The sequence below is a fragment of the Geotrypetes seraphini genome, chromosome 6 (assembly GCF_902459505.1).
Source record: "Geotrypetes seraphini chromosome 6, aGeoSer1.1, whole genome shotgun sequence".
Classification (NCBI taxonomy): domain Eukaryota; kingdom Metazoa; phylum Chordata; class Amphibia; order Gymnophiona; family Dermophiidae; genus Geotrypetes; species Geotrypetes seraphini.
Genome location: NC_047089.1, coordinates 189,471,854 through 189,488,459, shown reverse-complemented (window position 1 = coordinate 189,488,459; position 16,606 = coordinate 189,471,854). Strand labels below are relative to the sequence as shown.

Below are 16,606 nucleotides of genomic sequence, written 5' to 3'. Positions count from 1 at the left end.
GCGCTGGCTGACTGTCTACAGGACATGCCTCTCACGAAGAGAGGCACGTCCTCTAAGCAGTCTCCCGATGCTGGCACCTCTTTCCTCTGCCAGCCCTTCTCTCCAGTGCAGGTCCTTCTCTCGGCGCAAGGCCTGTTTGAAGGGCCTTTGCGCATGTGCTGACATTGGCGTGACATCATCGGGCTGACGCCAGTGCACTTCCGGGTGACTTAAGCCGGGGACACTAGGTTTAGTGTGCCCCGGCTTGAAAAAGTTTGCGAGACATTGGGATAGATGTTGAATGGGAATGGAAGGAGATGTTGGACATAGGGGTAAGAGGGTTTGGCTTGGAAAGTGAAATTACATGCTTGAGAGCTTGGGGTGGGGGGTGGGAGAGGAGTTAGAGAAGGGAAGAAGAAATGCTAACTCCTCTTTGAAAAGAAAAAGAAATCCAAGGATTTCTTCCTCACTTCTCCATCCAATATTAAAATTAAGAAGCACCCCTATACTAGTGCTGGACTCTTTCTATTTTATTCCTTGCATTTCTATACTGCTTCTTCCCTCAAACAGGACTCGAAGTGGTTTACAAAATATAAAACAGGCTGCAAGCACAAACAATAATAAAAAATAATATCCAGCTAAATTAAAAGGTTAAGTATTAGTTCACAGATTTACCAAAATAAGTCTCAAGGACATGCTAAAATGAATAATAGGCATTTAAACTTTGAATCTCGCCTAGAATACCATTTCATATTGAAGCAGTCTTAAAGGAAAAAGATTGCTCAATAATCTTTTTTAAATGAACAGCTTTGAATGAAGGGAACATCAAAGTAAGACAATGATATTGTTTCCAATTGTTTCTTGAGAAAAAAATTAAGCCATTAAATAAGCTCCTCAAGTATTACCCAATAAAAAGCCTTAACAACTAAACAAGAAATCTTAAATCGTATTCTCTCATTAACTGGGTGAATTCCTCCATCTCAACCCATCAGCTTGCCCATATTATTAAAATCAGGGGCAATGGGCAGTAGGAATGGACAGGGAAAGGGACAATAGATTTCTGAGTTAATATAAAAATGGGTGAACCTTATTATATTATGGTATGTTGTAATGCAGTTTAAGATATTAAAATCTTTGTGCAATCCCCCTGGGGCCCCTGGGGAATGAGAGTACAGAATGCTTAAGTTAGATTTTCCAGGGGATTACTGAATCTGGTTGGGCCAGAGCCTGCCAGGAGGGAGGAGGCGTGGCAAACCCAGTAAGCTGACATGTTGAAAGTTTTACAGTACGATTATGGTAATACATTACAGTGAGTGAGTGACAGAATTGTGAGGAGAACTGGTGAAAAAAAACTGGTTGTGTTTCTGGTCATATGGTCTTTGATCTCATGTTTTCCCTGCCATTGACCCATGAGGACAGAAAGGGGGTATCCTATGAAGCATTGCCATGAAGGCTGTGGAGAAATAGCAAGGGTGGAGACCAACTCTGTTGAAGTAACAGAGGATAATGCAAGAATGAGTTTGGGCGTGAAAGAGAAGCCCCACAAGCCAGACAAGGAGAGACTGCCTGTGTTCTCCGGGCACAAGGATGGACAAGGAGGTTTGTGCCTCTGTTTGGATCTGGTAGCTGGGGAATGTGCCCAGCAGATGAACAAATGATTTGAATTTTTGTTTTGTGAATTTGAGTTTTTTTAAGTTGCTGCTCAGGGATAACCCAGGCAGGATATAGCCTTTGGTGAAGCTGCTGAGTGGGATAGGGATTGGAGGAGAAAGGGACAGAAATAAACTGCTATAAATAATTGCCTGAACATTTAATGTAAATCAAGACATAAGCTATTGCTATTCTCCATTTCCAACTGTAAAGATTTAATTTGTACAAGCTTCTTTTGGACACTGTCATTTGAGCTTGCTGAGATTTTATCAGTAAAAAGTTCCAGTCTGAATTAATTTTTTTGAGTTGTAGTGTTTCTTTTCTCTACTTTGAGCTCTTTAAAGGGTTGGACAAGAAGGGGTTACCTTAAATCCCACATCCTACTGGGATTAATCAGGGCCTTAGGCCCCTCCCCAGTGCATCCCAGGATGTACCAGGAAGGGGAAGACCCACCATTTTGCAGAAGCGGGCCTGCCGGCTGGAGGGAGTAAGGATCCCTCCAGCTGGCCTTTCTTCATTAAAGGTACAGGGGTATCAGAGTGATCTTAGGGGTGCGGGATGGAGGTTTGGTGGGGAGTGGACAACCCTCCTGCTGAGCTACTTTCCAGGGGGGTGGTGTCAGGGGTTTGGGGGATGGCGGCAGGAGACAGTGGGCATCCCTCCTGCCGAAGTGCTTTGTGGGGGTCGCCAGGGGTTCGAAGGCCAGAAACAAAAGGGAGTGGGCATCCCTCCTGCCAGGCTACTTTCCGGGAGGCAGAGTGGCAGCAGGAGGGAGTGGGCATTCCTCCTGCAGATGGTACTTCACGGGAGATTTCAAGGGATCGCGGGCCAGCGGCAGGAGGAAGTTGGCATTCCTCTTGCCGGTTGGGGGTTCTTTTGGGGGTCCCCTTCTGCAAATGCTCAGCTGATCATGGCAGGGGTATTTTCCCCCCGATCAGCTGAGCTGGCAGGACTCCCAGAAGCCACTGATCAGCTAAGTCAGCAGGACTCCCTGAAGCCACGGCTTTGTGGAGGCCTGCCGGCTCAACTGATCAGGGCTTCCCTTGCTGTGATCAGCTGAGCCAGCCGTGTCTATCTTTAGGTTTTGAAATGTAGGCCAGCATTTTGCTTGTCTACATTTCAGGCATCTGTCACGGCTCTAGGGGGGTACACTTAAATAATAATAATTATTATTATTTTATTTTTATATACTGCCCTACCACATAGTTCTAGGCGGTTCACATACAGTACTAAAAGTATACAAACAGTGAATAAAAATACAAAATCTAAGAACAACTAAGATTATACAATAATTAAATAAAATGCATTCATGAAAATAGATATTCCTTAAAGGCCATTTCCGGGCAAAAGTATGCCCACGCCCAGTCTTGAGCGAGCTTAAGTGTCCTAGGCTTTTCCCTGTACCCGTGACAAATGCCTGCCTAGGGTTAAAAAAAAAAAAAAAATGTACCTCCCAATTGGCTGCCAGACTGTGGTAGGATGTCTACTGCTGCCTACAATCAGGATGCCCATTTATAGAATCTGCCCCATAAGGCCTTTGATAAAATGACATGGAGATATACAAGCACAAAAATTATACATGCTGAAAGATCAGGTGTACTTTTATATGGACCATGTTTAGGCATTGCTGAGATATAACCTGGGTGGAGCAGAAGCAGAGTTTCTGTGTGTTTAATAAACAAGACAGAGCAGGTATGAATTTGTGCATTACTGGGGCTAGTTCTGGCAGCCTATTTTCTGAGAACACACAGGCCTATATAGTATTTCTTTTCTAAAGCAGTTGCCTTTTTGGACTTCTCACATAGGTGTCCAACTATAAATTATTTCTCACAAGCACAGTTATTTTTTAAACCAGTGTTTCTCAACTTCTTCAAGCCAAGTACCCACTAAGTCTAACAAACACCAACCCTCCCAAGCTCCACCCCTGACCCCACCCCCATAATAATAGTACTAATTGTAATGCAATTTCTTCCATTCATTTTTCATATACACACAATAGCACAGTTACTTACCGTAACAGTTGTTATCCAGGGTCAGCAGGCAGATATTCTCAACAGGTGGGTGACGTCACCGACGGAGCCCTGCAGCGGACAGCCTCGCAAGCAGACTTGCTTGAAGATCTTTGTAAGAGCTTACGAGTGCCTTCCTGCCCGAGTCAGGGCGCGCGTCTCCTGTGAGGTACTTCAGTTCAGATAACTAGCTAAGAAGCCAACCAGGGGAGGAGGGTGGGTTGTGAGAATAACTGCCTGCTGTCCCTGGATAACAACTGTTACGGTAAGTAACTGTGCTTTATCCCAGGACAAGCAGGCAGCATATTCTCAACAGGTGGGTGACTTCCAAGCTAAGCATAATGGGATGGAGTGAGAGTTGGCAAGTTGGCCATCCCTTCTGGAGAAAGTTTCCAGACAGTAATGTATGAACCAAGGACCAAGTGGCAGCCTTGCACATTTCCTCAATAGGAGTTGATCTGAGGAAAGCTACAGACGTTGACGTTGCTCAAACTCTGTGGCCCGTGACTCGACCCTGCAGAGTGAGACCAGCCTGAGCATAGCAGAAAGAGATGCAAGCAGCCATCCAGTTGGAAATGGTTCGCTTCGAGACAGGATGCCCCAACTTATTTGGATCGAAGGAGATGAAAAGTTGTGGGGCTGTTCTGTTCTTTTTTCTACTTTAAAGCACTAAATTGTAACTTTATTCCTTTATTCCTTGTATATCAATTTGTTTGTAAGTTTGTCGGTCTAACCCATTATATTTAAATTTTAAATAGTATGTCTAAATGAATGTTTATTTTACCCTATTGTGTAACTTGCTTAGTAAATTTGAATAAGCGATTCATCAAATCAAAATAAAACTTGAAACTTGAAAGCCAAGGCACGCTTACAGTCCAAAGTATGGAGCGCCATTTCTTCAGGGTGAGAATGAGGCTTTGGAAAAAATACTGGAAGAACAATAGACTGATTGATGTGAAATTCTGAAACAATTTTAGGCAAGAATTTTGGATGAGTACAGAGAACCACTTTGTCATGGTGGAAAACTGTGAAAGGTGGATCCGCAACCAAAGCTTGTAATTCACTGACTCTTCGAGTAGACATGAGGGTAATCAGGAAAACCACTTTCCCAGTAAGATACTTGAGATGAGTCTTATCAATTGGTTCAAATGGAAGCTTCATCAATTGAGCCAGGACAACATTGAGATCCCAGACCACTGGATGAGGTTTGAGCGGTGGATTTACATTAAAAAGTCCTTTCATGAAGCGGGAAACCACAGAGTGTGCAGACAGAGGTTTCCCATCAAGAGGCTGATGAAAAGCAGCAATCGCACTGAGATGGACTCAGATAGATGTAGACTAGAGTTCAGATTGTGATAAGTGAAGTAAATAATCCAAAACCGAAGCCAAGGATGTAGACATTGGCTCCATTTGGCGAGTAGAACACCAAGTAGAAAATCTAGTCCATTTCTGGCCGTAACATGGCCTAGTGGACGGCTTTCTGGAAGCTACCAAAATATCCTGTACAAATTGAGAAAACTGTAGAGAGTCAGTTAGGTTAAAAGGTACCAAGCTGTTAAGTGTAGAGACTGCAGGTTGGGATGAAGTAAAGACCCTTGTCTCTGAGTAAGCAGAGAGGGAAAAACTGATTGAAGCAGAGGCTCCCTGGTGCTGAGTTGAAGTAGAAGGGAGTACCACGGTTGTCTGGGCCACTGAGAAGCTATCAGAATCATGGTGGCATGTTCTGTCTTGAGTTTGACAAGAGTCTTGAGAATCAGAGGGAATGGAGGGAAGGCATAGAGAAACTGACCCGTCCAGTCCAGGAGGAAAGTATCTGCCTCGAGACGCTGGGGAGAGTAAATCCGGGAGCAGAACTGAGGCAGCTTGTTGTTGAGGGGAGACGCAAAGAGGTCTATTTGAGGGGTTCCCCATTGAGCAAACACCTGACGCAGAGGCGAGGAATTGAGTGTCCATTCATGAGGTTGCAGAAGGCGACTCAATTTGTCCGCCAGACAGTTTTGCTGACTTTGAATGTAGACAGCACTGAGAAAGATGTTTTGATGGATTGCCCAATCCCACAGCTTCAGAGCTTCTTGACAAAGGGAGTGAGATCCCGTACCTCCCTGCTTGTTGACAAAGTACATGGCGACTTGGTTGTCCGTCCGAACAAGAACTATGTGGTCGTGAAGGTGTTAAAAAGCTTTGAGAGCATTGAAAATCGCTCTGAGTTCCAACAGATTGATGTGACAAAGACGGTCTGCGGGAGACCAATGGCCTTGGGTACGGAGACCGTCTAGATGGGATCCCCATGCATAGGTTGACAAGTCTGTTGTGAGAACCTTCTGATGAGGGAGAGTGTGGGACAGCAAACCTCTGGAAAGATTGGAAGAGAGCATCCACCAGTGGAAAGACTGCTTCAACAAAGGAGTTAACTGTAATTTGTTGAGAAAGTGGGTCGGTAGCTTATTGCCACTGAGATGCCAGGGTCCACTGAGGTATGTGAAGGTGAAGTCTGGTAAAAGGAGTCATGTAAACTGTAGAAGCCATGTGACCGAGGAGAATCATCATTTGTCTCGCTGAAATTAATGTGAGGCAAGACACTTGATGGCAAAGGCGAATGAGAACATCTTGGCGTGGTTGAGGCAGAATGCTCTGAGCCGGACCGTGTCCAGAGTGGCCCCGATGAACCGAAGAGACTGAGATGGGTGCAACTGGGATTTGGAGTTGATTTCGAACCCCAGACATTGGAGGAACATAATAGTCTGTTGGGTCGCTGGAATAACCCCTTTTTGAGAGGGGGCTTTGATGAGCCAGTCGTCCAGGTATGGAAAAACTTGAAGACCCTGGGTACGGAGAGCTGCAGCCACCACCACCAGACACTTTGTGAAAACTCTGGGGGATGAGGCGAGTCTGAAAGGAAGAACCCTGTATTGTAGATGAAGACTCCCCACCCGAAATCTTAAATACTTGCGAGAGGCTGGATGAATCGGGATATGAGTGTAAGCCTCTTTGAGATCCAGAGAGCATAGCCAATCCACCTGATTCATCAGGGAATACAGAGTTGGTAAAGAAAGCATCCGAAACTTCTCTTTGACTAGAAATCAGTTGAGGGTTCTGAGGTCCAGAATGGGTCGCAAGTCCCCCGTCTTCTTTTGGACTAGAAAATAACGGGAATAAAAACCCCTGTCCCATTGGTTCAAGGGAACCTCCTCGACAGCTCAAAGGCGAAGAAAAGCCTGCGCTTCCTGAAGAAGAAGGGGAAGTTGCGACGAATTGGAAGGACACTCTCTTGGAGGGCGATCTGGAGGCACCTGAAGAAAGTGAAGCGAGTATCCCTCTCGAAGGATGGTGAGAACCCAGAGATCTGAGGTGATCATCTCCCACTGGTGATAAAAATGGTGAAGACGACCTCCAATGGGCAGAAGAGAAGTCTGATAGAGGGAGGTTGGTATGCTCAGACTGGGAATGTCAAAAAGACTGAGCTGGTTTAGCCGCAGCAGGAGTCTGAGGTTTCTGCTGTCGTGGTTGCTGTGGCGGTTGTCTAGGTGGAGGCCTGGAGAAAGCTGGCGTCGTTTTTTGAGGATAATGATGAGGTGGAGGCTTGTAGGGCCGAGCGGGAGGAGTCTTAGGCTTCGGCCGGATCAAGGAAGCAAAAGAGCGCTCATGTTCAGAGAGGCGCTTTGTAGCAGCTTCAATAGAATCATCAAAAAGTTCATTTCCCTGGCATGGCAAGTTCACTAGACAGTCCTGCAAATTGGGATCCATATCAACAATGCAGAGCCAAGCGAAGCAATGCATGGCTACTGCAAAAGCAGAAACTCTGGAAGAGAGCTCAAAGGCATCGTATGTGGCTTGCAGCATGAAGAGTCGAAGTTGAGACAGAGTTTGAATAATCTGTTTGAATTTTGGAAGACATTGTTCCTCAAGAGCCGGATAAAACTTAGGCATTATTTTGAGGAAGTGGTTAAAATAAGCAGTGAAAGTGTAATTGTAATTGAGAATTCTGTTAGCCATCATAGAATTCTGATAGAGCCTACGGCCAAACTTGTCCATGGTACGACCCTCCTGCCTGGAGGGACCGCAGCGTACAGCTTAGATGGTTGAGCTTTCTTTAATGAAGATTCCACAACCAAAGACTGGTGGGACAATTGAGATTTCTCAAATCCCTTACAAGGTACGGTGCGATATCTGGATTCCAGCTTAGATGGAATGGCTGTAATGGAATAAGGAGTTTCCATATTCCTGAAGAAAGTTTGCTTCAAAACAGGAGTCATAGGAAGCCTCAAGGTCTCCTTGGGTGGATGAGGCAACTCCATGTCGGCCAAGTACTCAGGAGTGTACTTGGAATCAGAGTGGAGATCATCCAGCTGCAGAGCTTTCCCCATATCAAATACAAATGAGGCAGACTTCGAGGTAGATGGACCCTCAGGAGAAGGAGAGCGAGACTTAGGAGCCACCGAATAGGAAGGAGAAGCCTCTCTGGAATATTGAGAAGGAGGCTCAGACTCCAGGCGCATAGTCACTGAAGAAGCTCCACTACCTGTGACAGGAGGAGTCAAAGAGTGTTTGCGCTTAAGAAGCCTCGATGGTGAAGTCCCCGGGGTCCGAGGAACAGAGTGGGTCAAGGCAGGAGAAGACTCCCTCGGAAGCGGTCTCGATGGAGGAGTCTTCGACCTGGATGGACTTCGAGAAGAAGCAGCCGGTGTGAGAGCTTTGCGAGACTTATGTTTAGATTTCGAAGAAGTCTCGACAGCCTTAGATAAACGAGGCATAGAAGACTCAGTATCCGGAGGAAGAGAGGTCTTCTGCTTGAGAAAAGACTCCTGACTGCGTTTGGAAGCAAGATGCCTCGAATGCCTTGAGCAATGCCTCAATCGAGGTTCAGGAGACTGTGTACGAGGAGGAGGAGAAGAGTCACTGGATGATAAGCGACGATACTTTCGAAGCTTGCCTCGAGGTGCTTCATTAGGATGCTCAGGCTGAGGCTCAGGCTGGCTCGTAAGAAGCTGGGCCGAGGCCGAGAAGAGCTGAGCCATGACCGAGGAAATCTGAGTGGTCAGAATGGCTTTCAACATGTCCTCGAACATAGGCACCGAGACAAAGGGATCAGGTTTCGAAGGTGCAGCAGTGCGCTCCAAAGAGGGCAACCTCGAGGATGAGTATTCCTTATGTTTGGAGGCACGCTTAGCTGGAGGTCTCGAAGAGGCTGGCAGGATCATAGGCATGGCCTGGGATGCCTGAGACTCTGGAGGCTTCTTAGGAAGGGTACCTGAAGGAGAAACAGGAGACTTACCCACAGATGAAGACTTAAAGGGGACTGCAGGCGAGATCTTCGAGACTGAAGGTGTCGAGGTCGAGGCCTTGGTTGAGACAGCCATGGGTGTTGGGGGTCGAGGTCTTGGAAGTTGAGGGCGTCCCTGAAGCTGAGGTCGAGACCCTCTCAGCAGACTGCTCCATAGTGCCAAATAGTTGAAGAAGCTTGGCACGTCGTCTGCGAAGGGCTCGAGGTTGAAGGGCAGCACAGCGTGAACAAGAGTCTGGGCAATTTTCAGGACCCAGGCAAACAATACACCGATGATAAGGATCGGTGATTGAAATAGCCCTGCTGCACTGGCTACACTTTTTGAACCCGGTAAGAGGCCATGACATAGAAAAAAAGAAGGCTGACGAATGAACGAGGTTCAGCGGCCAGGCCTAGGCTGCTGGCCAGAAAAGAAACAATAAAAGTTTTATTTTTAAAATAAAGAGAAGGAATACGCGAGCACAGCGACTAGCAAAAATAACAAAGAAACGGTGCAAGAAGGCAACGAAGGGCTGCAGAGCTGAAGTGAAGAGGACTTCTCGGCTCCACAGAAAACAGTGAACTGAGGTACTTCACAGGAGACACACACCCTGACTCAGGCGAGAAGGCACTCGCGCATGTGCAGTGCAGCACTCGTACGCTCTTACAAAGATCTTCAAGCAAGTCTGCTTGCGAGGCTATCCGCTGCAAGGCTCCGTCGGTGATGTCACCCACCTGCTGAGAATATCTGCCTGCTTGTCCTGGGATAAATAATCTTATTAATACATAACGGTAACCACAAAATTAAAAACACAAAGTACACTGTACGTAGAAAAAATGTTAACTATCATTTATATTCGGGGGGGGAGTTAAAAGAGGTCAAGGCAGATGACTTTAAAATATGCAACAACTATGGAAAAATAGACAAATATAGTGCAAAATATAGACAGCAGATATAAATTCTCAAAACTGGCACATTTAAACCACTAAATTGAAAATAAAATCATTTTTTCTACCTTTGTTGTCTGGTGATTTCATGAGTCTCTGGTTGCACTTCCTTCTGACTGTGCATCCAATATTTATTTCTTTCTGCCTCCTGCACGCTTCTTCTCCTCCGGCCCTTATTCCCTTCCACAACCAACATCTCTCTGTCCAACTTTTCTTCCTCTCTCCTCCACCCCTACTGGCAACAAGTCTCCCTCTCTCTCACTGTCCTTCTGCCTCTTTCTCATTCCCTCCCTTGATGCAAAGGGAATATAGAGAGAGATTGATTGATTCAGGGTGCATCTCTCCCACTCCTCTACTGCCACATTCAACATTTATCCCTCTCATATCTCCCAAAGCATGTGCAGCATTTTTCACCACTGCCCACCAGTCCCATGCCCATTTCTCCTTCTATCACCCCTTTCCAGCACATATCTCTCCTTCCATCACTATATCCAACATTCCTCCCCCTTGCATTCCCTTCAATCTGTCCCTCTGTTCTCTCTCCACCACCATATCCAACATTTCTCCCTCTCATCCTTCTCTTCCCCATGCATCTCTACCTCTCTCTCTGCAGTTTTCCTCTTTCTTCCTTTCCCCATGTGCACCATCTCTTTTTCCCTCTCACTCACACACTCATGTCCAATAATTCTCCGTTAGTGCTTCCTTGCTCCCTCCCCTTCTGTGCCCCATGTTCATGCCCCCTCCCTTCCTTCTGTCCTCAGTTCATCCTCCCTCCATCCCAAATTCCACCCTCCTCCTTTCTCCCACGATCATGTCCCCTCTCTCCCTTACTTGCTACAATTCGTTCGCTCCCTTCAGGGCCATCCAGCTGGGCTGCTCCTGCCTTCAGCCACACAGGGATGTGTCGTGGGCAGCGGCTCTTACACGCTGCATATGGCTGACCCAGATGCCTTCCCTCTGACGTCAGAGAGAAGGCTTCCGGGTCAACCACGTTCAGTGTGCAAAAACCGATGCCCATGACGCGTTCCTGTGTGGCTGAAGGCTGGAAGGCGCAGCCCTGAAGGATCTCCCACTGACTGGGAAGGCTTCCCTATAACGTCAGCTCTGACATTGGAGGGAAGTCTTTTCGGGTTGGCTTCAGCGGAGGGGGGAATGCAGGAAGGAGGGCAAGGGATCCCCGGCAATGGCGGCAAGAAGGAGGACATCGGATTAAGGAGGAAGGGGAGCGAGAGACCCATGCAGTGCCGTGTACCCCAAAAAAGCGGCTTGCGTAACCCTAAGGGTACGCTTACCGTGTGTTGAGAAACTCTGTTTTAAATCACAGAATATCACAAAGATAGTGCTCAAAACAAACTTAGAAAGAACGTGGAGCATAAAGCATTTATGCCTCCAACATACAGCCCAAGGCAACAGTGGCCTGTTCACAAAGGTTGAAGGCCAAGGATTCTCAGGATGTATCTGAATATTCCACACTCCTGTCCTGAACCAAGACTGAGGAAAGCAAAAAACACATTTTCATATAGCTTGGGAAATAATGGCCTGGGACTATTTGTGAAAAACTGAGTTGTCTAGAAGCTATTTCCATCGTATATAGTGGTACCTCACCTTGCATCGAAAAATGTTCAAAAATCTTCTCCTCAGCCCATCCAGATATTAATCTTCTGAACCCAGAATTAACTGAACACACACACACTCTTGAGGCCGATGCAGAAAGCTTGAGCAGTCATTAGTGTAGGGTTAGTGTGAAGTTTGCACACAACTTACAGGTGCACAATGCAAAGAATACATGCATTTGACACCACTACACAGCATATTAAAATGAATGTTAATGATTTAAGCTATTTGGCCCTGAGGCAAAGAAGTGTGTGGAAGAGTAGCCTGAGCACAAGGTTAGAGTTTTAATGCCATACCCAAGGTGCCATAAAAGGGTTACTTTTGGCGCTTCTTTTCTGTACAGAAACGCCAATGCATTACCGCACAATTTTAGCAGAGCATCACAAGTCCTTTGTTGTCTCCTGAGGAAGGTGACACAGTTGCCAAAACTTGGATCTGAGTTGGGGCCACATTCATTTTGTATGTTAAGGACTTGATTTTGGACTTTGAAAAATTACCAATAGAGTATATTTAACTGAAGGTTGGTTTTGACATTTCGTTGTTCTGTTTTAACCTGAGGCTTGGTACCTTCTTTTCTGCTGTCTATAAAAGAGTTAGTACCATCTGTGAGAAATTAATGCATGTTTCTTATTTTCACTGTGAACATAAACAGCACCCACAACTTTTCAGGACAGGAGGTGACAGTTCTGTGCAGAGGTCCAAACAGAAAAACTTTTATTTGCGCATGTTCTGGAATGTTGTTCTGTGCAAAACATTCTTAATTTTAAGTACATGAAATTTTTATGATGCTGATAATTTACCTGCATGATGTTTCAGCACGTGTGCCTGCACTTTCATTTTGTTCAGACACAATACTAGCTGTCCTCGGTGCAAGCATTTAATGTACTCTCACTGATTAGAGTACAAGTTCTACAAACCTCAAATTTGCAGATTAGCTTACTGCACAGGTGAGCAGAATTTTTGCTTTATGTTTGTGTTAGAAGCAGTGCACTCAGCTATCCGTACATAGTTCTAATGCTTGGCTTTCTGCATTGGCCCCTTTGCTCTTAAATTTTAGGGATGAAGTGCCTTTCATGCTGTCCTTATAAAAGAGGACAGATAGGATAAGTAATATTGGAGCGACCAGCACAGAGGAACTGGGAATATCACTCACTCTGTGGTTTTCTCAATTAACCACTTTTCATGCTGTGTGTGCAGCCTTTCCAGGTACTCCAACTGGACTCCCTGCTCTTCCAATCTCGCCCTTTTATGCAATCGCTCCAGGCATTTCTGAAAAGGCAAAACACAAACTCAGCATCACGGCACTGGCTGCTGCACCCAGACATGCTGCCACTCTGTTCAGTGCCAGACTGCAACATTACGAGGAAGCTGATGACACTACCCCCAGTTAAGCAAACCCCCATGGTTAGTTTAATCTGAAAAGTTCTCCACAACAATCACAGAAAAAACACGCATGTACTTTTTCCTTGATTAATGCCTTACAAAAGGCTTCTTATGTAACTATGTTTTCAAGGCAAAAGTACATGGGTTTTTTTATTAAGACTAGAAAGGCAATTCTATAAGTGTGCCTACTTTCTTGTATAGAATACTAGCTTAACAGGGTATATATGTGTGTATGCACTAAGGTGTGAACACTTAAGGCAGTGGTTCTCAAACTTTAATGATTCAGGGCACACTGTAAAACATATGAAAACTTTTCTGGCACACTTGTGTACAAAATTTTTTAAATATTAACTAAACTATGAATAACTACATTACATTACATTACATTAGGGACTTCTAATCCGCCTATACCTTGCAGTTCAAGGCGGATTACAAAAGAGCTAACTGGACATTTCCAGTGAAGTTACAACAGTTTTGGGTTTTTTTTTGTTTTTTGTTTTTTTTGGTTACAAGGGAGGAGAGGTAGCTGGATTAATTCCGGAAGAACTTGCAAATTGGATATTAAATTGACTGTACGTTACTGTGTGATATAACAAATAGATTACAGTTAGAGTACAAATAAGATTACGTTACATTTCAGGGATGTGAATACTTGGTTGGTGTTTTGGGGAGGAAGAGATTATTTAAGTGGAGGTTTTGGGGGAGAATTTATCTAGGAAGAGGGGGAAGGGTTGGGTTAAGATATCTGGATAAATTTTTTGAAAAGTAGGGTTTTGATTTCTTTTCGAAAAGTTTTGAAGTCGCCCGTTGCCGTCAACAGGTTGAGAGATGGAGTGGTTAAGTTTTGCTGCTTGCGTCGCCAGAATAAAAGAAACAAACTTCAGAAAGCTATTAAGCTTGTTTTAATAAATTAAGCGCAGTTGTGTGAAGCAAGAGCTTGATGTGTTTAAATGACTTTTTTGATATTAGGACATATATGAGAGAAACATACCTTATCTAATCTTCAATGCATTAGAAACATGATGGCAGATAAAGACCGAATGGCCCATCATCCAGTGTGCCCTTCTGCAGGATCCACTATCTCCCTAAGAGAAACACTGAAGTCTCTTTTTTTTTTGCATTTAATGTTAATTACTGAAGGGGGGATAGCACTGCAGGTTTGGGATGAGAGAGAGTGTTTGCAATTGTTGGATCAGGTTGGTTCTTCTTGTGTTTTTTTTTTTGGGGGGGTGCTGATGATTTAGTTCTTTGGTGGGATTTATACCTCATCTTTCCTCTTCCCCCTCTTTATGTATTTGTTCTGTTACTATGGAACTGATTTCTATTGATGTACAGGGTTTCTTTCATGTTGGGCCTAGTTGGGATGTTGGACGTGAGGGGTAGTGATGGTGGTGGTGGGATTGTCTGGATTGGTTTGTTTTTGTACAATGACAAATCTGATAACATGGATTCTGCTGCGTGCAGTGTTTAATGCATATTTGTGTTTAGTCATCAATAAAAATTCCCTCCCAATATGTATAAGGGAAGATCGTCTTTTTGATAGATTTAAAAGCAAGTTGAAATGCTTTCTTTTTAAAGATGCTTTTAACTGATAACTTTTTTAGAATTTCATTGCCATTTCAATCTCAGCCAAATTTTTAGTTGACGTTATTTCCTCCCCTATCGTTTTTTCCATGCTTGCCTCATTTATTGTCACATATTGTATTTCTTCCCCCATTTCCCTTTTGGGTTTGTTTATGTCTAGTAATTGGTCTATGTTAATGATGTTGCCTCCCCGTATTGAGAGATGTATTATGCGTTTTTAGAGCTGTTCATCACTTTGTATTAAGATTAAGCGATTCATCAAATTTTAATAAAACTTCAAACTTGTTAGTTACTGAAGAAAACCCTAATTCATATAGGTATGATGTAGAAAACAGGTGCTAGACATCATAAAAATAATAAAAGAAAAGCTGAGTTCAGTCATTCACAGTGAAACACTCATAGAAAGGAAAACAAGCAAAACACAGGTGTGTCCCTTCAGGGAGGACTAAGAAGAAAACAGTGACCAAGAGGAAACAAGCAAAGGGCACACCCAAGAGAGACCATCCTAGCAAGGGGTCTAGGATGATTTGTCTCAGCTGTTTCATCACAGCCATTTCAGTGCTGAATCATCATCCAGTGACAAAACAGTGCAAAGATTCGAGCTACAGCAGGGCACCTTTGAATTTTGGCGATGCCCCCCACCCACCCAAAATTCTTCCCCTCCCCCTCTCCTCTCTGTCGCAGAAGGATCTCAGGCTGAGTGCACTGAGGCCCTGATTCTCCAAAGTGCATCCCGATTTTAGGCGTCCTACAGCTGTCTAATCAGCCAATCGGGATGCACGTTTTTAAAAAAAAAAAAATGCTCCCCAGGCAAGCCTGAAGGCGCCTCCGGGAGCCTAGGGAGACCCGCAAGATGCCTAAGCTCGTCTAAGGGCCTTAGGCGGGCCTTAGGCTGAACCTAGGCGGCCCTACGCGGCTCCCTAGTAGAGGAGAAGCTTAAAATGTAGGCCAGCAAAATGCTGGCCTACATTGTAAGTAGACGCGGCCGCTATACTTATCGCAGCAAGGGATCTCTCAGCTGCTATAAGTATAGCGGGCCGCGGCCCCCTGACCAGGAGGGTGCCCAAACCCTCTGCCCGAAGACGCACCCCCCCCGACATTACCGACCGCCCCCCCCCCGACATTACCGATCTCCCCCCCCGACAATATCGATAGCTGGCAGGAGGGTGCCCAATCCCTCCTGCCCGAAGACGCAACCCCCCCGACACTACCGACCGCCCCCCCCCCGACATTACCGATCTCCCCCCCGACAATATCGATAGCTGGCAGGAGGGTGCCCAATCCCTCCTGCCCGAAGACGCAACCCCCCCGACACTACCGACCGCCCCCCCCGACATTACCGATCTCCCCCCCGACAATATCGATAGCTGGCAGGAGGGTGCCCAATCCCTCCTGCCCAAAGACGCACCCCCCCCGGCGCTAACAACCCCCAAACCATTCCACCAAACCTGTTCTTAGATGGGTCTTGCACGTCTTGAGCCGGAAGGCACGCCTCGTCGAAATGAAGCGGGCCCGCCCCTTCCCGCCGAAGCCTAAGGCCTGATTGGCCCAGGCTCTAGAAGCCTGGACCAATCAGGCCTTAGGCATAGCGGGTCCGCCCATCCCCACTAAGTCTAAGGTCTGATTGGCCAATCAGGCCTTAGATTAAGTGGGGATGGGCGGACCCGCTATGCCTAAGGCCTGATTGGTCCAGGCTTCTAGAGCCTGGGCCAATCAGGCCTTAGGCTTCGGCGGGATGGGCCGGGAAGGGGCGAGCCCGCTTCATTTCGACGAGGCGTGCCTGCCGGCTCAAGACGTGCAAGACCCTTCTAAGAACAGGTTTGGTGGAGTGGGGGTTAGCGCCGGGGGGGGGGGGGGGTGCGTCTTCGGGCAGGAGGGATTGGGCACCCTCCTGCCAGCTATCGATATTGTCGGGGGGGGATCAGTAATGTCGGGGGGGGGCGGTCGGTAATGTCGGGGGAGCGGTCGGTAGTGGGGGGGGTGCGTCTTCGGGCAGGAGGGATTGGGCACCCTCCTGCCAGCTATCGATATTGTCGGGGGGGGGGGATCGGTAATGTCGGGGGGGGCGGTCGGTAGTGGGGGGGGTGCGTCTTCGGGCAGAGGGTTTGGGCACCCTCCTGGTCAGGGGGCCGCGGCCCGCTATACTTATAGCGGCAGAGAGATCCCTTGCCGCGATAAG

At 46.3% G+C, this 16,606-nt stretch overlaps 1 protein-coding gene across 2 annotated transcripts in view; it reads right to left on the bottom strand.

Moving 5' to 3' along the window:
• DGUOK (deoxyguanosine kinase) overlaps positions 1–16,606 on the bottom strand; it is a 91,498-nt gene that overhangs the window by 33,044 nt on the left and 41,848 nt on the right. For both annotated transcript variants that reach the window (XM_033949912.1, XM_033949914.1), the window contains exon 5: positions 12,614–12,729. In XM_033949912.1, coding sequence (XP_033805803.1) covers positions 12,614–12,729 — 116 coding nt within the window. The remainder of the gene's footprint in view (positions 1–12,613; positions 12,730–16,606) is intronic.